Genomic DNA, 21,984 nt, shown 5'->3' with positions numbered 1-21,984 from the left:
TTCGTGATCAATGCCATTCAGATAGAAAATTAGATGAAGACCCATTCACTTGTATTCATGATCTTATGCTCATCTTCAAAAGAAGTTTGGTGAAGTAAATTGCTGCTTTGAATTCTGAGTGTGGATTTGATCAAATCCAGCCAAAAATATCGAATCCTTGAATCCAATAAGATTTTAAAATTCTACATTTAGGTATTTTGTTCAATGTTTCCAAATAAGATTTGGTCCTGTTAATGTTCATTCAGGATTGGTGGAAGGTGGAAGTGAATGATCGTCAGGGATTCGTTCCCGCTGCTTTCGTTAAGAAAGTGGACTCGACTGGAGCTGGTGTCATGTCTTCGTCCCGTCAGAATCTCTCCAAGACTGATGGCTCTGGATCAGGGGCTGGGGCTAGCCCAACAACACCAGCTCAAGGTGATTACTTTAATTCCATGTGGGGAAGAAAGAGAAATTTGGTTTGTTTTGCATCAGTACTTTTTGATTGGGGACCGGAGTTGGGTTTAAAGATTTGGATGTATACCAAATTACATTTCTACTATTTTTTTTCATGTTTTAAAGATTTTTCTCCTGATTTTATGCTTCCTTAACTTAGTCTACATTTATATAATTTATTTTTGCTAAATTTTGATTCTCTATGCAACTCAACTGATGGTTTTTCTCCACATAGTTTGTAGCAATAAAATATGTTCTTTATGTAATGTTATCTTGAGCATGTTTTATTTTCATATCATCCTATTGAATTGGCAGCTGGATCCATTATGTCCCGCCAGCAGCAGATTGAAACCCAGTATGATCACCTCCTTGATATTGCTCGCGAAAGGAAGAAGCGTTTGGATGAAACTGTGAAAGCTTATGTGTTGGTGCGCGAGGCTGCTGAACTTGCTACATGGATCCGTGACAAGGAGCAGTATGCTCAAGTGAGTATATCGGTCATGTGGCTCTAGAATGATTGCAGTAAAATCACTTGATTAGAAATTACCAACTATCTTGTAAGTCAGTTGTCTTATGGCTGTTTGCATTATCCAACCAATGTGATCAGATGTGTGCATGGAAGTGAAAATGAAATTCAGAAAGATAGCATTTTTTTCTTTGTAGAGTCGAGGTAAAGGCGTTGATGTGTTCGTTGTGAAATTAGTGTAGATGCAATAAAAAAAAAGGAATTTAAGACAGTAGCTTTATCTTGATCGTTGGTCACTCTATCCCTGCATTCAATTACAAGTGAAGAAACTGTAGCCCTATTTGTCTGTACCTCATGGGCGTACCCAGGGAGGGGCAGGAGGGGGCAGCTGCCCCCCCTTAAAGCAAAAATCGCAAATGTCTTTAAGGAAAATAATATTTTTTCAAGCAAATAATTTTAAAAACAACTTGAACTTGAACAGCCATGGCTTGCCCCGCCCTAGTTTTGATCCTGGATACGCCCTTGCTGTACCTCACTTGCATATGGCACGTTAGAGTTTTCATCTGATTATTCACTCAGTATTTTTGTTTTGAATTTATTCAAAGCCTCCCTGAGAGTTTTCTTTGTCTCTTTTTTTTAGATTTGTTACAATCTTCACGTATTTCTTGTTTTTTATTACTAACAAGAATCACGTATGCCTTTTTCATTTTAGTGTGCATTGCTCCTCATTACTTTATGACTTAAGCGTGTTACCACCTTGGTTCAGCAATCAAAACTTTAAACTTCCTTGGTATTGTGTTTTCCATGGCCTCTTGCATTATGTTTACAAACTGTTCCATGCATCGTTAGCATGGTGGGTTGAGAGTGGCTTCTTTGAAAACAGGGCCATTTAATCTCAAATCAGGCAGAGGGGTGTCAGGTGACCATCACCGATTTCTCTGAAATTTATATATGTGAAAGCAGTATCCTGATGATGAATAATGATGACTTTATTTCAGCTCAGAACTGAACCGTTATAAATTTACCATCCTTTGAACATTGCAGAGTCAGGCCTCAGAGTAAATGCATTCTGACATAACTTGCAAGTCATTTGAAGCAATAATAAACAAATAGGACATGTTTAAACAATAAAAATTAGTCATTATTTAACAATTTATTGCTAAAAAAGGCCACCTTTTATTTTATTTAAAATTTCTCAGTGGGTAGTTTGGTTAGGTGGGAACTTGCTTTCAGTCAATAGGTGTAACCAATCATTCAGATATGAACTCTTCACTGTTATAAATGTTAAGTAGAATGAAACTTCATTTTTTTCCCCTTGAAGGTATGCAATCTTGGTGTAAAAGAGTCAAAAACATGCCTAACTTTGACATGTCTTAAAACAAAAAGTATAAAAATACTACCTTTTTTATTATTTTAATTGAAAGCAGAACATTTAAACTACCCACTGAGAAATTGTAAGTAAAATAAAAGGTGGCCTTTTTTAGTAATAAATTGTTAAATAATGACTAATTTTTATTGTTTAAACAAGTCCTATTTGTTTATTATTGCTTCAAATGACTTGCAAGTTATGTCAGAATGCATTTACTCTGAGGCCTGACTCTGCAATGTTCAAAGGATGGTAAATTTATAACGATTCAGTTCTGAGCTGAAATAAAGTCATCATTATTCATCATAAGGATACTGCTTTCACATATATAAATTGCAGAGAAATCGGTGATGGTCACCTGACACCCCTCTGCCTGATTTGAGATGAAATCCCCCAACAGTGAATGAGTTCTATTAATTCTGATTCAACCATTCAAAATCTGCAATGAAGAATGTTAAAGAATGTGTGTTGCTGAGGAATTCCTTTATTTTTGCATCAATGTTACTACAAATGGATTTATATCCTCTCTTTGATCGTGGTAGCATGTTTAGAGAATGTTAGTGTCAAGATCTTTTAAAACGTAATGAAAAAAATGCTATGTAGAGGTCAGAATGTGCTGTATTTTTGATCATTCAACTTAATTCAAAAGTTATCCTTGGCTAATGGCTAAAAAAATTTGTAATTTGTAGCATTTTATGCTAATTTTGGCATTTATGTTAACCAAATTTCTTAAAAAATTGTAGTTTTGTACATAATTCTTTTATATATAAAGTAAATATTATTTTATTAAAATAGTATGGGAATATTTTATTTGAGAATATGTATCTATCATTCAGAGGTTAATTACATCTACTCTTAGCCAAAAATAGAAAAAGAGAATTGAGTTGATAAGAATTACTTGAAACATCTCTCTTCACGCAAATTTTCTTCTACACTTTCAGGTGCAGGTGCAAGATGTAGGTGAGGGTGTTGGTGGAGAGGACTTGGAGCAAGTGGAGGTGATGCAGAAGCGCTTTGATGATTTCCGAGCTGATCTCCATGCCAACGAAGTGCGTCTCTCCCAGATGAATGAAATTGCTGTGCAGCTAACAAGCCTTGGACAGACTGAAGCTGCCCTTAAGATTCAGACACAGATTGAGGTAATATCATCTTTCACACTCTATGGTAGAGAATACAAATCAGTTTTTTTGACAGATAGACATTTATATTCTGCTGTAGAAACAGATGAAAGCTTGAATGGACATCATTATGTGAACATGTTAATGTTCTGTAAGTACTAAATTGTTCTGGGATTGGATTAAAAATATCAGCTTAGATGAAAGTGGATGGGAAAAGGTGAAAATAAAAAAAGTTTCATTTTTATATTTTTAAATCTTGATTTTTATCTGGCATTCAATGGATTCAATGGCTTTACCAACCCAGTTTGCCTGATCATTACTCATTTATTATCCAATTCTGAACTGGATTATTAGATAATTTAATTTTCAATATAGTGGATATGTTGCTCCATTGAAATGCCCTCTATTTTTGTCGTCCTTCTGCGAAGCCTCCTAAAATTCTACTGGCTAAAACTATAACTACGAAATAATTATAAAAATCCGATTGTTCTCATGTCAGGCAGCTAATGACTATTTTTAATATTTTCTATTTTAATGCTCTAATGCAAAAGTTTAGACAGTAATTTATTTTCATTTGGAATCCTCAGCATGGCCTTGTATTTAGGGGAAAACTCTGGGCCATCTCCTATATGAAATGGTCTTCCCTTTCTCTAAGAACATAAATCTGGTGTCACTAATGGTAGCTTGGGTTGCTTAATGACGGTATGAAATTCTTGCACTCTTGTCCTTCCTGTTCTATTCCTACCCTGAGGGGCACCATCAGGCTCATTATTGTGGTTGCATGTCTTTTCTCTTGCTTCTCATTTCCAACCCTCCTTGAGGTGCAGGGTAGAGGAGTCTCAAACTTGTAGACCTAGCCTCAAGGTTGTTACCTTGTAGGATTCCTTTGTATTTGTATGGTGTTGTTTGCACCTGAGAGTGCAATGAAGCATGAGGTAGCAAACTGGATTCTTGAATCAAGTATTTCTGGGCTCCCTCAATGGCTAATATTGTGATTTTGTCTTTTAATTATTGCTTTATCCTTAAACCAACTCTCTTCATTTCAGGATTTGAACGAGAAGTGGACATCCCTGCAGCAGGTTACCAGGGAGCGTGCTGCACAGCTGGGGTCTGCCCATGAAGTGAGGCGTTTCCACCGTGATGTGGAAGAGACAAGGGACTGGATTGCTGAGAAGGATGCCACCTTGAGCGAGGATGATCTCGGGAAGGACTTGCGCTCTGTCCAGGCCTTGCAGCGCAAGCACGAGGGCCTGGAGAGGGATCTGGCTGCCCTAGGAGACAAGGTCCTTATTTACTTTCCTTATGTTTTACTGTGATACCCTTTTCTTTTTACTTGTGTGGTATACTTCTTTTTAACAACCACAGCCCTTGCAAAAGCAGATGCCTTTTGATGCTCATAACAGGGAGAGTGTAATGTGTTGGATGGGTGAGGAAAAGGGTTGGAGGGGAAAGCAAGCACAAATAGGTAGGTCAAATGGCCAACATAGAAGTGGAATTCTTGGCCATATTGGAAAATTTGACTTGGTTGAGAGAATGGGTCATGCAGCTAGTTCTCTCTGGATGGAACAAGCCCCATGTCCATACTGTGGATATCTGTAAGCATTCAAATTCATCGGAAGAATATATGACAAATTTTTAAAGTTTACAATGAAAATCTTAAGCATTAGCTGATGAATGCAGGTGCTACCCTACCACCTGCATTGACCAGCTTTTGGAAAATATACTTCTTCTTGTGAGCAATGAGCTTTTGCTAGTACTCCAGCTGTTCTTATTCATTCATTGTGAGCTCATCAATTGATAGGTCAGCATCTCGAGCAATTGATGGGAAAGTTTTCCCTTTTTCCTTCTGATATTCGTAAAAAAATGTTGGCCTCCTATTCAGGCGGAGTTAAAAAAAAACATGTTCCTCATTGAATGCCTCAACAGTTTTGTCTTTCCTCAAACTATGAGCTCAATGATGGTAAATAAAATAAATTGGCTGGTAATGGTCTTCCTTTTTAATTATACACTCACTGACCAAGGTTTGAATTGTTGAAAATTGTTTTCTGGAAAACTGTTGAAACCTTGGTTCATAGTAAAGTCTCACAAAGTCAATTGTTTATCCTACAGTAACTAGTGCATCACTTTTTGAATGAAACTGATGAGGCTTAGCTATTTATCAGATTGATAATGTAGTGAATAGTAGTGATGAATATTGTGTTGTAACTGTATAACTATCATGAGACGTACAATTTGTTTCCAATGTTATGTTGGACTCTTCACTGCAAATATTTGACAGCTGGAAAAATATCATCAAAATTTTGTAGTTGTGAAGTAATGGTAGAAATTGGGATATCTCTTTTTTGTCAAGTGATGCAAGGTGCATCACGGATGCAGTAATCCTCTCAGAATTGCTTTTCTATTGTGCTCGGTTATCTTCATCTATTTTGCCCAAATTTCCTTCTATTCTTCTTATAGGGTTGATATAGATCAGGGAAGTAAGGTAAATGTCTGGGCATTTGAAATGGGTGTTGTATAAGTCAGGGAATCTCGTCCGTGGTGTCAAGGAAAATGTGTCATAATGGGTGATTGTCAAGAACTGCTGTACTGTTGGCTCACTGGGGTCTTCACGATATCTATGTGAATTTTTTTGGCTGAAATTAAGTTTTCAAGTTACTGTTTTTCTATTGGTTTATTTTTGAGAAATATGCTTCAAACGGAATTTGAATATATTCCACAAATAATTTTATATTTCGATGAATTCTCACTCTTAGAGAAATTAGGAAAATGCCTGGGAATTATATGGTAATCTTGCTACAACCATGTGTTATCCACCAATCTTGTGATTCATTCTTCCTGCCTTATATGGCTTTTCTAAAATTTCTCCTATTTAGATCCGTAAACTGGATGAGACAGCTAACCGTTTGATGCAGACGCATCCTGAAACAGCCGACCAAACATATGGTAAGCAGCGAGAGATTGATGAAGAGTGGAGGAGGCTGACTGCTCGTGCTGATGCACGTAAGGAAAGACTCCTTGACTCGTACGACCTTCAGCGCTTCCTTGCTGACTACCGAGACCTCATGTCCTGGATTAACTCTATGCTTGGGCTGGTTGCTGCTGAAGAACTGGCTTCAGACGTCACTGGTGCTGAGGCTCTCTTGGAAAGACACCAGGTAAATTAGCTCACTCACTGTAGTCCTTAGTAGCTGTAGGATAACAAGAATTCTCTTCATTTTTCTCAACTTTCCTGAAGAGTTATAATTTTTGTTACTATTTACACTGTATTTCTCCGAATATAGTCCCCCTTCGAATGTAGTTCCCCCCCAATTTTGAGGCTTCAGTTTGGGAAAAAATTTAAATAATGCATAGGAATATAGTCCCCCCCCTTTACTTTTACCAAGGGCATTTTTGGAAAAAAAGGGGGAATAAATTCAAATAAATACGGAATATATTCATGCATTAATATTTCTTATTAAACTGTTGACTGTGGTAAGATTTTTCAAAATTTCTTTATCAACTTAAACAGTAATATGTTGTCTATATTCTGCTTCCAATATTGAAATTTCGGGATGATTTTCATAAATATTTTTTTTTATACTGTAAATTATATCCGCAATGGTAGAATACATGGATTATGGAATGTTCACATAGTTATTTTCAACGGTGCTTGTGATGACTTGCTTGTATCTTCAGTTCACATCTGTATCACATGTCTTAGAAACATGATTGAATTGTTTGCAGTCTTTAAGAAATCATGGATAAATATGCTGGAAAATTATTTATTTTGGCATCTACAATTTCACGGAAAAATTATTGTTTCAGTTGGATTAAATTGGAAAAATTTGAAATCTGGTGTAAGATAAAGCCTAAGAATAGAAAGAATTTCTTCATGAATCTATTTTATTGCTGTATTTAAAGGCAGCATTGGAAACTAATAGGTATAATAATTTGATTCCTTTATCATAATAGAACAATATTTTAATGAAAGGGATTGATAAAATGTATGGATGTACCAAGTGTGTACATATTTTTTTAGCTGTAAAAATGTAACTAGTTTGATTTCAATTTAAAATTCAAGTGTAACTTCAAAATTTGAGGAAACAATTTCTTATTTTTGGGCCACTTGTAGGAACACCGAATGGAGATCGATGCTCGTGCTGCCACATTCCAGGCATTTGAACAGTTTGGAAAACAACTCTTGGAATCCGAACATTATGCTTCAGTTGAAGTTCAGGAGAAACTGGAAAGCATGGCAGAGGCCCGCCAAGAACTAGAGAAGTGAGTACATACAGTAGAACCTCACTTATGAAACTTTCAGCGGAAAACCAAAAAAAGTTTCATAAGTGAGGAAGTTTCATATGTGAGGTTTTTCGGTATTCAGCATGAAATCCTTTCCTATAGGGGCCGGTTTGTTTCCAGGATGCAATTACTCATTTGGAGGCAAGAAATTGAAGCCTAATAATCTTATTTTCACACAAGCAACACCACAGATGATGTGTTACTTAAAGAGAAATATAATTCTACATTTCTGAACAACATTATCCACGGTTGAACATCTAGCATTTCTGGTACTGATCTGCAAGGCTATCATACTGGAGAGATTTCGGAATGATGACACTAAATGTTCACAGAGAAGCCAATTTTTTAAAAAAGTTGACTCATTAAAAGCAGTTTCAGGAAATTCATTTCGCCACCTATAGGCAAACCCAAGATTGTAGATTAAAGAAATGAAATACCTAAGGAAAGTCATCCAAATTAACCCCATAACTAGGGAGCAAAATTTCACTAATGCATCACGAAGGCTTCACACCCTATGGACCAGGGTTCATGTCATGGCCGAGGCAGAAAGTTTTCAGAGATGGCTGTATCCCTGCTTGAAAGTAGTGTGGACGGAACTTCCAGTGCAACACCATGTCCGGCAGATGGAACGTTAAGCCCTGGTTAAGCCTATTGTTACAACCTGGCTAATTCCAACACAGGGTTTCTATACTCCCTCCCTTACCTCATGTCGAGAATGACCCCAGCTGTCGGTTTCCTCCCTCTAAATACCATGCCATAGATAATATGGAGCACCCGGCAGTGGCGTAATTATGGTGGGTCGATGAGGGGATAGATCCCCCTCCAAAGCCGCAGAGAATTGAAAAAAAAATTTAAAACAAAAGTCTAGCTTTGATAAACAACAACTGCATCTACTCAAAGTTAAATTTTAGGTGCCAAAATGATGTAAAACATATATACAGGCATGCTATTTTTTTAAATTTTCTGGGAATCCCCGATGCCTTGGGGGGGGTGGGGGGGAGGGGGGGCCCCCCCTCAGGTACTACCATCACCCCAAAGCGTATTCCTAGTTGCGCCACTGGTATCCGGGATATTCCGTGACTAATTGTAAGACTTTTCTGGTGCTTAGATCACTTTTTTTAAGTGAGCATTTGAAATAACCGCGCAACTGCCGTCAGTGATGATTGAACAAAAATATATTAAGAGCTCGAAAAAATCTCCCCTCTCAAAAATGTTTACGCACTAAAAAAGAATTTTTCCGTGAAATTTTAGCAATAGTAGATTGAATCTACTGGGTATAGCTTCTCTGTCGGCATTCTTACGCGAATTCAGCGCCGGGAACTTCGACTCACAAGCCGTGTGACTCATCTTCACGTAATATTTTGCTTCCCCATATCTGATCACAACACCAGACTGTTTTTGAACTTCGGTATAATGGTTATAAGTCATTCCAGAGTCGAAAGGAACTGCCTTATCTCTCGCGTTATGAATTTGACTTTAATGATTACGTTGCGACTGACGACGCGAGTTATTCTCCGAGGGCATTCGTACTAACTCTCGTTCAGTTAAAAAATAAACGCTTGCCAGCAGGCAGACTCAAGCTAATAGCTACTCAAGGTCCAACTTTGTTTGATTTAAACCCACTGAGATACAAGTTAGGTCAATTTTGATCGGCGCGCCGCGTAAGCAACTTTCCCCCGGCTCAATTCGTCCCGCGGAATGAGACCATGCATGCGGTTTTTACCATCGTGTTGAATCACCATCGACTTACGTCTATACTGCAAATACGATAATCTCTTCATCGACTTACGTCTATACTGCAAATACGATAATCTCTTTTGATTATTAAAACTTAGTATTCTTCATTGACATATCTATGTGATGAGCACATACTACCCCTGCTCCTGTGACTATAATCGGCGCGCGTACCGCAATCTTCTCGTAGAGCAGTTATCTGAAAAGTCGTATAAGTGAGGTATTTTATCTCATTGGACTGGGAAAATACGTTTCATAACCGAGTTCGTCGTATAAGTGAAAAGTTTCATAACTGAGGTTGGAAATACATGGGTTCATATGGGGTTATTCACCGGACCAAAACAAATCGGCGTATAAGTGAGGTCATCGCATAACTGAGGGTCGTATAACCGAGGTTCTACTGTATAGTAATTTGAATTTGTTTACATTTCTCTATGCTAGTGTATTTCATAATCCTTATTCGTCAAGATTTTTGACTTGAGGAGGAAGCATGATATTTATCTATATGGCTAAAGGCCTTATTTATTGAGATAGTTCTGAAAATTTTGTCATAATAATGAAACTATATGTTCTGTCTTTTCTGTAATTAATTTTATTTGTCCAAAATATATCCTATTTATTGATTTAATATAACATTGCACTATGTCCTGATTCATTTTGAATTACAATTTAAATTTACAAATCAATGATAATATATAATAAAGAGTAAAATTTCATTGGTGTATAATTAAGTGAAAAATTGTGCTATATCTAGTTTAATCAGTAATAAAAATTTACACCACTTCGTACCACAAATCATGTATGCAATTCATTGATTTTTTTTCTTGTTATTGTATTTATATATTGTAATTGTTGGAGTGTACTTGAGTGTATTTTGTCTTGGTTCTTTGGTGGTCATTTTGGGGACAGTTGTTGAAACTTATGTGCTTATTGTAGGGCATGGGCTGATAGACGTGTGCAACTAGACCAGTGCTTGGAGCTTCAACTGTTTTATCGCGACTGCGAGCAGGCAGAGAATTGGATGTCCTCTCGGGAGGCGTTCTTGTCTGCAGAGGAGGTGGACTCCAAGGGTGACAATGTGGAAGCCCTCATCAAGAAACACGAGGACTTTGACAAGGCCATTGGCTCTCAGGTGAGTGGGCCAATCTTGCTCATGGAGCCATATTAAGATGAATCTAGTCTCCTATATGTCCACTCATTGCTTCATTTCTTCAATTTAAAAGCTAGTGGAGCAATAAAAGGGAATTGTATTTTGATTGAAATAGCAAATTCAAATTTTTTCTCAAGAGACCATTTTAATATCTTTCAATATTTTACTTTTTTCTTCACCCTTTTTGGTATAATTTAATTCCTTAATGTCGTGCTCAGTAGCAAATGGTAAGAGTTTATGTAGTCTTTTTTGTCATCTGGTGCTATACCTTCCTTGTTATTTTGCTTTTCTCTACGATTCTGCAGGTAATGGTTTAAATGTAATAAACCGTCAATGTACTCAAGAATTAGTCTGATTTTTGTCATTCATCTCCATAACTGTGGGAAAACATATTGGGGTTTAAGTCTTTCATAGCATGCCTCTTTTCCACAAAGAATGCCAAACCTTAATTTCACTAATTATTGGGATATTACTTAGAATTTTAGAAAAACTTCATTATGAATGTGTTGAAGCTATTATATTATTTACACTTGTGATAATTTGGTCATCAATAAAAAAATTTGCCTATTTTGTTTACTCTACTGGGTAAATTGGGAAAAATATTTAATTATAAAATTAGTTTAAAAAACTCGGTTGATGTATAACGCTAATGTATTCTTCACACATACCCTTAGAGCCTATACATTACTTAGCTTGAGCTTTGAGGCTTAATCACTATTTTCAGTTTTTAATTGCTGGGCAGTGCAATATTTTAGAATGAAATTGTAAGTGGAGAGATAACTATTGTGTAAGGAAACCATTGCAATTATAAGAAGGTATTGCTCTTGATTTTGATCAGTCTTTTTTCAAGGATTGTTGCTTGTTTAAAACTTCTGCTATCATCATGAAATATTCTGGGTATGTATTCTGTATTGTCAACATCAGCTCATTTTTATGTGAAATATTTTCCTCTATTTTTTCTAGGAAGACATTTTTTTATTGTGATGCAAGTAAATTTTGACAAGGGTTTAATGTGTTCACCCTTAAAATTTAAAGATGTTAACATAAGTTGAAATTGAGTATTATGTCATTAGGATATGTTGTAATTAATGTGGGCTTGCGGTTGCAGGAGGAGAAGATGGCTACACTACAGACCCTTGCAGATCAGCTCTTGTCCTCTGGACACTATGCATCTGATGCCATTGATGAGAAGCGGCGCCAGGTACTCCAGAGGTGGCGCCATTTGAAGGAGGCACTGATTGAGAAGCGCTCGAAACTAGGAGAGAGTCGCACCCTGCAGCAATTCAGCCGAGAGGCAGATGAAGCTGAGCACTGGATCGGAGAGAAGCTACAGCTGGCCACTGAGGAGTCATACCGTGACCCTGCCAACATCCAGTCCAAGCACCAGAAGCATCAAGCGTTTGAGGCCGAACTGGCTGCCAATGCAGACAGGATCCAAGCGGTGCTTGCAACTGGTCAAACGCTCATTGAACAGCGGCAGTGCGCTGGCTCTGAGGATGCAGTCCAGGTACAGTGAAACCTCTTAATTTCATACCACGCTTTATCATAGCTCATCATAAATCATCACAGGCCCTCCAAAATTCATGCATGCGACAAAGGAAAAACCTCTTAAAATTGTCTAGTACAAAACTGCCTCTTTGTTGGGAAATATTGATGATAACAATGCCATAAAATATTAATCATACATTAACACTGGTCCCTAGACAGGAGAAATACATAAACTGGTCATGAAAAGAAAAACCAGCTGTTTCAAAGTACATTGTACATATATCATTACAATATGCTGAGGAATTTGGCTAAGTGTGAAATACCTGAAATGAGAGAGCACAATGATTTATTGAATGTTTATAATTTTTATCTGTGTATCTTTGAGCTAGTTCCATGCAAAGATTACTAAATCTTGGTTATTTTTAGGCAAGGCTGGCATCAATTGCCGATCAGTGGGAATACCTCACTCAGAAGACCACGGAAAAATCAATGCGCTTGAAGGAGGCCAACAAGCAGCGTACTTTTGTGGCTGCAGCCAAGGACTTGGACTTCTGGCTGGGTGAGGTTGAATCTCTCCTCACCAGCGAGGATTCTGGAAAAGATTTGGCATCGGTTCAGAACCTCATCAAGAAGCACCAACTGGTGGAAGCTGATGTCCTTGCCCATGGTGATCGTATTGGAGGTAAGCGAGCCTACATTCTTTATCTCTTCCTGTAGCTAAATAATCAGGGCTGTGCAGTGAAAGAAATCAAGGAAAAGTTAAGGAGTATCATCCATGGCATGTGGGAAAATTTATGTCATGATGTTAATCGAAATATCTGCTGTGCTATTGGCGGGCTTAGGACTTTAGTCTTTGATGTGGAAGGATGTGGTAAATTTGCCTTTTCAAGTGCATTTATTCCATATAGAACCATTAAACTTGTTGTTTCAGAAAAATTTTGGTTCTTCTTGTAACATCACCACGCATTAATTGTTTTGTTAACTCAAGCTTACTCTAGTAGCAAATTCCTGTTCTCTTTGCTCAGTTTTGCCATGTTTCTTTCATAGAAATGTGACGGGAATGAGAGCAACTATGAATGACATGTAAGAACTCTCTATTCCATTCTTCTATTCCTGGGCACTCTTGAATCATGGATGAAGGTGGCTGTGATTGGCCCAGTTGAGCAAATATGATATGTAATAATCAAAAGGAGAGTTTGAGCAAGGTGAATGAAGATTTTCGTCAAGGATGAGTCAGGGAAATTGATAGTGGGAATCTTGTGGCAACCCCTCCTCTATTTTCAGTTAAAAAATTCTAGTATGAATTAATTCACTGCTTGGAGATAGCCCTTAAAGGTCCTTTGTTACTATCAATATATTTAAAGATGGCTGTTCTTGTTGAATTGCATTTAAACTATGACACATGTAATTGTTACTTGATTTCTTTCAATATTTGGAGTTCCCTAAAAGTTAAATATTGGTATGATATTTCTGACCATGTTGGGCATTCCAATTGGTGCCCATTTGACTATCCTGAGTGTTAGGTTGTGGTATGGGTGAAAATATTTATGTAGATAGCAAAACTTTTCTTTAATTAGACTCTTTAATAATTGATTGTTTCATTTCTAGATATGAATGCTCAGGCTGATTCTCTAATTGAAAGTGGTCAGTTTGATGCTGCAAGTATTCAGGAGAAGAGGAATTCAATTAATGAGAGATATGAACGCATTAAAAATCTTGCCGCTCATCGTCAAGCTAGACTCAATGAAGCCAACACCCTTCATCAATTCTTCAGGGACATTGCTGATGAGGAATCTTGGATCAAGTATGTATTATGAGCTGCACTCAGTGAATTTGTGTGGATTTTATGTTAGCCAATCTTGAATCATTAGGGCTAATTTGTTTGACTAATAGTTTGAATTTTTAAATGCATTTCAATTAATTGTTATGTTCCCAGTAAGTATTTGTAAAGGGACATTTTGTAAAGAGTCGTTTTCTATAGTTTACATTTCTTTTATGTTCAGAGTTGTCTCCAAACTTGGTAGTTTAAAACTAGGGCCTGTTTCTCTCCAATGCTGTAAATTTACTTTTGATGAGTTGTTCTTCAAATGTGGAGATGGTGCTTGTGTCTACTATGCAGGGATTAAAAGGCAGTAATAAAATTGTAAATTGATAATACAGTAACCTAAAGGACACCTCCAAATTGTGGATAACTCCCATTAGCAGGCATATTTTAGGTCCTGGCAGCAGAACATTGACCCTTATGGAAGTAACATTCCATAATAATTAAATTCAAAATAGAGGGCACAGACAGTGGATAATTTTTATTTTAGGCAGAATGCCTAAAGTGACGGACACATCTCATGCTATCCTATCAAACCATCATACAAAAAAATTTCTTTAATACCAAACAATTCGGGAGGAACACCTATTTGGTCTAATGATTGATGCTCCTTCATCTTTTTATTTCTATGCATGAAACAAAGGAACTCGAGGTTTGATCAGGAACTTGCATTTCCTTTCTCTAACTTATGCAATGGCAGCTCTGACCTAAATAGGGAACTGGTTGGGTATTTTTGATAGTGAAAAATTATTATTAATTATTATGGTAACTATTTCATTTGGAGCTGTAGTTTTAAAGGTGTGTGTGTTATTTTCTTACTTCAGGGAGAAGAAACTCCTTGTTGGATCAGATGACTATGGCCGTGACTTGACTGGAGTACAGAATCTGAAGAAGAAACATAAGCGACTTGAAGCTGAATTGGCTTGCCACGAACCAGCCATCCAGGCTGTGCAGGAGGCTGGTGAGAAGTTGATGGATGTGTCTAACTTGGGTGTTCCTGAGATTGAGCAGGTTAGTCAGTCAATGTAAACAAGAGTACAATTTCAGATTTGAATGACTAATTTGTTTAAAATAATGGGCTTCACAAATAAAAATAGCTGTTATGTTTCAATGTGAATTTCAAAGTTGATTCTGGGTTAAAGTGTCGCACCATTCATATTTTGTCTCTCTTACAATTAAAAATATTGTTTTCCAATTTTTTTCTTTCAAACTTTGCAATAAAATTTACGAAGTGGGTTTGTGCACACTTTTCATCTTGTTGTTGGCATTAAATGATTAGTATTGGATGTCTTATGTTAAAAATTTATTTTCTTAGTGCAGAAAACTATGCATTTAGTTTTTCAATCACATCTTTAAAGAAATATGTGGCAGTTAGGAGCCTATTAACCAATGCTGTTTTTAAAAGGAGAAATGTTTTGTTTTGCAGAGGTTGCGTCTTCTCAATGGAGCCTGGGCAGAACTTAAGCAGCTCGCTGCAGATCGAGGACAGAAACTGGAAGAATCTCTTACCTTCCAACAATTCTTGGCTAAAGTTGAAGAGGAAGAAGCTTGGATAAGGTATTTTTGGTCCCCAGAAGCTATTATGATGTTGATTAGTTAATAGTATCAAATTAAGTAAAAAATTTACCTTTTATGTGCCAGCTGCCCTGGCTTTTTTGCATTCTGAGTATAGCCATTACTTCAATAAATATTTTCAAAGCAAATGTCAAGGAGATATTTCTTTGAACTTCCTTTTTGGTTGAAGAATTATTAACTGGCAACTTGAAAAGGTGTGTTTCACATTTATATTGTATTTCACTATCAATTTTAAATTAATTTTCAAACTTCTCAGGAGTGGGCTGGTTTAATTCTTCAGTTCTCGATTCCACCTTTTCTTGAGCTTTGAATTGAAATCCTAACCAAAATGAATAAGAAACTGCGCCAAATAATTTGATCAAAAACCAGATTCTTTTTTTCAAAAACTTTAATGAGCATAATTTACATAGCATGTATGATATTAAATGATTTTATGTAACTATTTAAGTTGTAGGGAGATAATTTGATGCATTACTTAAGGTAGCTTTCATAATGAATCGGTGAATATACATCTTTGATTGTAATGCATTGACCCTCTTGATGATGAACGGTAATCAAGAATTAGGTTCAAGAACTGGGATCAAGCACTGATCCCGGGAGACAAATCATAATGGGAATTGACTAGTAGTTGAACTGAACCATCCCATTATTCTTAAATTCCTTAATTTGCAATTTCACCTGCTTTAATTTGATGTGCAACAATTGGCTTTATTTCTGTGTTTCATGTATTTGATCATGTCTATTGGTGGTTTTGTCAGTGACAATAAATCCTTTTTTGTTCCAGTGAGAAGCAGCAGCTTCTCTCTGTTGAGGATTATGGAGACACTATGGCAGCCGTCCAGGGTCTCTTGAAGAAGCACGATGCATTTGAGACAGATTTTGCTGCTCATGGTGAGCGTTGTCAGGAAATATTTGCTGCTGGTCAGGCTCTTGTAAATGCATCCAACCATCATGCTCCAGCCATTTCTGCTCGCTGCCAGCAACTTCAGGTGAGCCTGATGACAGAAAAATCTGGACTCCTACGAGAGCTCCTATCAACTATTTTTTTTGTTAAGCCTGATTCACTAAATACTTGATCTTGGATGAGTTCCATTATTTTGATGAGCATCAATGGACTTGTGTTTGATTAAGTATCGTATAGTTCAGAGCGATGGAGGATCTTGTTATTCAGGCATAACATGGTTGATGTTTCAGTGATTGATGGATTTAAAAAAATTCCTGAACAGAACGTCATTTCTCTTTTATCATCTGAAGCTTCCTTTAATTTATTTGAGTACACTAAATGATATTTTGATGATTTTTAATGTGAATGTATGTGAACCTCAGTCAGGAACAAACCTTTTGAATTCTCCATTATCTCTCTCACATTTTAGACTAAGCTGGACCACCTTGGTTCATTGGCTGCAAGGCGCAAGGCACGTCTCCTGGACAACTCTGCCTACTTGCAGTTCATGTGGAAGGCTGATGTGGTTGAGTCATGGATTGGGGATAAGGAGGCACATGTGCGCTCTGAGGAGTTTGGAAGGGACTTGTCCACTGTTCAGACATTGCTGACAAAGCAAGAGACCTTTGATGCTGGTAAGTGGGTTGTTAATGTTGAAGGGGAGTTCCTTTGGTGTTAGTTTTTATATAATCTTGTACTGTATAATATACTGTGCTTTCCTTAACTGTATGGAATCTGAGCAATTTTCCCTCTCTTGAATGGTTCATTCCATACATTTCCCTCTCATTTTATTATCCTTGGAATACTTCCCTTAATTAAGGTAATTATTTTGAACTCTGCGTCAAGCCTTCCATTTTCTCCCAATTATTGTGGTTGTGGTTCTTCATGGCATCTATACGATTAGTGATTTCAACCTAATTACTATTTTTTTAGGACTCCATGCCTTTGAGCATGAAGGAATCCAGAATATCACTGGTCTCAAGGACCGCTTGATTGCTGCCGAACATGACCAGACCCCTGCCATTGAAAGAAGGCATGCTGATGTGATTGCAAGGTAGAGAATTGTGTTGTTTTTGCTCTATGAAAATGAGTTGTACCTGCTTGATTCTATGATCTGTGATGTTGATGGGTGATGAACGTAATCTTAATTACATAGTTATTATTCAAAGGTTAGTAAAACCTGAAATGAATATTTTTCTGATGCATGTATTGTGCGTAAATTGTGTAAAAGGTTGTTATTTAGTGTTTACAAAAAACGTTTTAAGCTATGGTTGCAGCATCCATCAGAGTTTCTGGAATACCATTCATTAAAGCACTGTTCTTCTACTACAATAAGCTGCTCCAAGCAGTTAAGTTAATTAAGGCCCAGATTTGTAGTAGTTTTTGTGGTGGTTACCGAGGTGTCCCCTAGCTAGATTACTGCTGGGGTTCTCCTTTGATAAGCGATTCATAAACATCACCTGGATCATCTTTACTTGAAAGCCATCTATCTTTCTTTGTCCTCTGATTCTTAAAATTTATTTACTTGCTGTCAGAACTCAACTTTAATTCAATGCGTTGGTGAATTTCTTAAAAATTGACTGTGATGAACAATACTACAAGGGGATGTTGGAGGCAATGAGATTTTCATTATGAAGAACATTTAGTAACATTTTCAATTATTACAGTCTGCTTAGTAAAAAATGGCATTGTTAAAATGAAATTTCATGTGCACAAGTCGTTTAATGAGATATTATAATTTATAATATCCAATTTGACAGCAGCCATCTCGGTATTCTATAACGGAACCCCTGGGTAGGCTTGAAGCCTCATCTATGTATCTGGTGGTCTGCAGGAGAGATGGGGCACAACTGTCCTCTTCAATGCCACTATAAATGCAGTTGAAGAGCGTAGGGATCACCCAGCATACGGAGAACATACAAGTAGTGACTGTGAACCTGAGCCTTATTGTCCTGTTACATTTGCTTGTTAATGGAAGCAAAAATTACTGAAAAAAGTTACTGCAGCCTAATTGTATATTTTTCGAATCAACTCAAAGAAATACTGCTATATCCTGTAAATTAGAGTTTGTAGTGGTATTTAATGTACGTTTTATATAATATGTGGCATTTGTTTGCTTTCGTAATCATGTTCTATATCAAACTTCTGGACTAAGTGAAGCAAAATAAATATTACGTTATCACTATCATTCAATGAATCAAATTCTCACAGGTGGCAGAAACTGCTGAATGACTCTGACGCTCGCAAGCAGCGGCTACTCAGAATGCAGGAGCAATTCCGGCAGATTGAAGAGCTCTACCTGACGTTTGCTAAGAAAGCCTCTGCTTTCAACTCATGGTTTGAGAATGCTGAAGAAGACCTTACTGACCCAGTTAGATGCAATTCAATTGAGGAGATACGTGCTCTCCGAGAGGCTCATGCCCAATTCCAGGCAAGTATTTTTTAGTGGTGATTTTGCTTGTATCCAGTGATTTTGGCCCTGTAAGACGTAGCTTAAGTCCACATGCTTTAATATCTGGTTAAGAAATATATGAATCAAGGATCAATCCAGGGATTCCATGGGGGGCAGTGTCTGCCATTCATTGCCAGAGAGTTCATTTTGTCATTGTTTTTTCATTTTAGGCATCACTGTCATCAGCTGAGGCAGATTTTGAGGCTCTTGCGGCATTGGAGCAGAAGATCAAGAGTTTCAATGTTGGCTCCAACCCATACACATGGTTCACAATGGAGGCTCTCGAGGATACCTGGAGCAATCTACAGAAAATAATCAAGGTTAGTGAGAAGTATGAATTAATTCCTGCATTTTTATTTTAATATCAGAAAACATCCATTTACATTTTATTGCCTTTGCCCAACTTAATAGGAAGACTTTTACCAGAGAAAGTAGGATTATTTTTGGAGTATAGTTGTTTAAAAACTCACTCTGCCTTGTGTTTATATCCTGAATTGTTCTATACTTCTCAGAAGTAATCAACAACTGTTTATGCCCAATTCTGCTATACAAAGCTGTGAGACACATGGTAGAAAGAATTTTCATCTGGCAAATCATCCTCTAAAAATGAGGTAGACAGGTCCTCATCATTCTGCCTCAATGATCTACCATAAGATTCCAATTTCAATTAAACGTTTAGCCAGCCAAAAAGTCTTTAAAAATAAATTTAAAGAACTGCTAATTTATAAATGCTACTGCAGCATGTGAAAGTATATATGTTGCTGATTTTAATGAATATTATCCATTCAGATTTCTTATTTTATGATTGAGTCATCTTTTTCTCTTGACTGCAACATTGCAATTTTTCTTTTAGGAGCGTGATTTGGAGCTTGCCAAGGAAGCACAGAGACAAGAGGAGAATGATAAGTTAAGGAAAGAATTCGCTAAGCATGCCAATGCATTCCATCAATGGCTAACAGAGACGAGGTTAGTACAATTCTTTCACTCACTCTAAATATTTGCTATTCACTTGTATTGTATATGATAATTAATATTTGTATTTCATGCCAGAGACTTGTGTTTATCTAAATCTTTAATATGTCAGAAAACAGGAAATCCAAATGCCAAAATATCTCGGTAATAGCTTTTCCAGCTGTCTAATTCTAATTATTCAATATTATTGTTTTATCTCAGTTATTGCATATGTGAAATTTAAGTTGAGTTTTCTTTCATTTAAATCATTTGACTATCATGGCATTACTAGATATTCTCCCTTCCCCTAATTTATTTTGAACAGCTGCTTATCCATTCCTTGAATTTTCTTCTTTTTAGTAGTTGTTCCACTTTGCATTACATAGTTGATGAATGTAAGAAACATTAATTTATTCATTGCTTTGCTTGATGATTGACCCCCTTTCTTCTCATCATTTTCCATTAAGAACCTCCATGATGGAAGGATCTGGCTCTTTGGAACTGCAGCTGGAAGCAACCAAGGTTTGTGTAGAATTTTTCTCATCTTTATTTTCTTGTGGTTATGCAAGAGTTGTATAAGCTCAAATTTTTGCTATCCAAGACTTTCCAATGAATTTACTCAGTGTTACTCTTAATGAATTCAATCCATGGTGGTCAGTTTGTGGTATACCAAGCTGGTATTAGGTCTGCCTATTGTCATGAAACCGTTAAAAATATCATTTATGCTTAAGAACCACATCACTTGTCATCAGCTATCGAGTAATTTTCATTTCTCATATTGGTCACAAGTGTTTTATTTTTACATCAACATGTTTGAGAAAATTTAACCCTGAATCTAATTATTAAGATGCTTGTTTCAATTTTCAGTGAGCACAAATAATTACAGTTTTGGAGGTATAAAAACAAGTAGATTTAGGCTATGTTAATGTATTTTTAAAAATTTTGATGGACATTTCAGCTTGTAAATACAGGTTTTAGTATCCCTTGGGGACGACTTTTATATTTTTACAATTGTTAGTCATTCTCTTTCTTATGATAATCTTTCAGAGGAAAGCTACGGAAGTGCGTGCTAGACGTACAGACCTGAAGAAGATCGAAGATCTTGGTGCATTACTTGAGGAACATCTTATTTTAGACAATCGGTACACGGAGCACAGGTGAGGAATTTTGTGCGTCCATCTCTGTCCTGTAATTTATTTTAATTATCCTTGATTTAGTCCTGATGTATTCTGAAATTGTAGAAATGTATCACGGTGGTAATCCTGCCAGTCCCGTTATAAACTATAGAATATTTACCATCCCCTTTTTAATGGAAAAATATTGATAAATCAATCTGTTCACTTTATCAAAAAGGTTATTAAATCTTGGTTATAATATGAAATGATTTATTTTGGCTTTATTTTTCTATTAAAATAGGAATGATATGAATTTAAAATCTTTTAATGGGATTTGTAATATGATTGTAGCCATTTCCATTCTCATAAGATTTAGGGTTTGCCTCTAGATGTATTTAAAGATTTCATTGAATCTGTTGATTAAAGACAGGTTTGGCACACAGTTGTATTGACATTTTTCTGATAATGGTATTTTATCCATCAGTACTGTTGGCTTGGCTCAGCAATGGGATCAGTTGGATCAGCTTGGAATGCGCATGCAGCACAACTTGGAGCAGCAGATACAGGCTCGTAACCAATCGGGTGTGAGTGAAGATGCCCTCAAGGAGTTCTCAATGATGTTCAAGCATTTCGACAAAGAGAAGTCCGGCCGCTTGAACCACGCCCAGTTCAAGTCCTGTTTACGAGCCCTTGGTTATGACCTTCCTATGGTTGACGAGGGCCATCCTGACCCCGAATTCAAGGCCATTCTAGGTAATTTAATTGATGATGTAGTGATTTGTGGCTTTTGTGCATCAACCAGTTCTATTGTTATTCATTGCCTCGAGTGAAGTGATATAATTATTTCTTCTTCATACTTACAGATGTTGTGGATCCGAATCGGGATGGTTATGTGTCATTACAGGAGTACATGGCATTTATGATAGGCAAGGAAACAGAAAATGTAAGGAGTTCAGAAGAAATAGAGAATGCATTCCGGGCAATAACGGCGGGTGACGGGCCTTATGTAACCAAGGAGGAACTATATGCTGTAAGTTTTACATAATTGCTTGCTGGTTGTGGAAGACAATTGAGAAGTTAGCTCCCTGAAG

At 36.8% G+C, this 21,984-nt stretch overlaps 1 protein-coding gene across 2 annotated transcripts in view; it reads left to right on the top strand.

Moving 5' to 3' along the window:
* The window catches only part of LOC124154053 (spectrin alpha chain), a 48,631-nt gene that overhangs the window by 25,879 nt on the left and 768 nt on the right, over nt 1-21,984 (top strand). For both annotated transcript variants that reach the window (XM_046527551.1, XM_046527552.1), the window contains exons 19-40: nt 246-414; nt 748-917; nt 3,206-3,403; nt 4,429-4,665; nt 6,256-6,537; nt 7,494-7,642; nt 10,334-10,529; nt 11,656-12,054; nt 12,462-12,717; nt 13,644-13,839; nt 14,682-14,868; nt 15,284-15,414; nt 16,217-16,421; nt 16,806-17,010; nt 17,309-17,429; nt 18,587-18,806; nt 18,998-19,147; nt 19,681-19,793; nt 20,246-20,300; nt 20,826-20,935; nt 21,378-21,646; nt 21,757-21,923. In XM_046527551.1, the coding sequence (XP_046383507.1) occupies nt 246-414; nt 748-917; nt 3,206-3,403; nt 4,429-4,665; nt 6,256-6,537; nt 7,494-7,642; nt 10,334-10,529; nt 11,656-12,054; nt 12,462-12,717; nt 13,644-13,839; nt 14,682-14,868; nt 15,284-15,414; nt 16,217-16,421; nt 16,806-17,010; nt 17,309-17,429; nt 18,587-18,806; nt 18,998-19,147; nt 19,681-19,793; nt 20,246-20,300; nt 20,826-20,935; nt 21,378-21,646; nt 21,757-21,923 (4,185 nt within the window). The remainder of the gene's footprint in view (nt 1-245; nt 415-747; nt 918-3,205; nt 3,404-4,428; nt 4,666-6,255; nt 6,538-7,493; nt 7,643-10,333; nt 10,530-11,655; nt 12,055-12,461; nt 12,718-13,643; nt 13,840-14,681; nt 14,869-15,283; nt 15,415-16,216; nt 16,422-16,805; nt 17,011-17,308; nt 17,430-18,586; nt 18,807-18,997; nt 19,148-19,680; nt 19,794-20,245; nt 20,301-20,825; nt 20,936-21,377; nt 21,647-21,756; nt 21,924-21,984) is intronic.

The sequence above is a fragment of the Ischnura elegans genome, chromosome 2, assembly GCF_921293095.1.
Source record: "Ischnura elegans chromosome 2, ioIscEleg1.1, whole genome shotgun sequence".
Taxonomy (NCBI): domain Eukaryota; kingdom Metazoa; phylum Arthropoda; class Insecta; order Odonata; family Coenagrionidae; genus Ischnura; species Ischnura elegans.
Note: the sequence above shows the minus strand (reverse complement) of the source record. Positions and strands in the feature narration are given on the sequence as shown.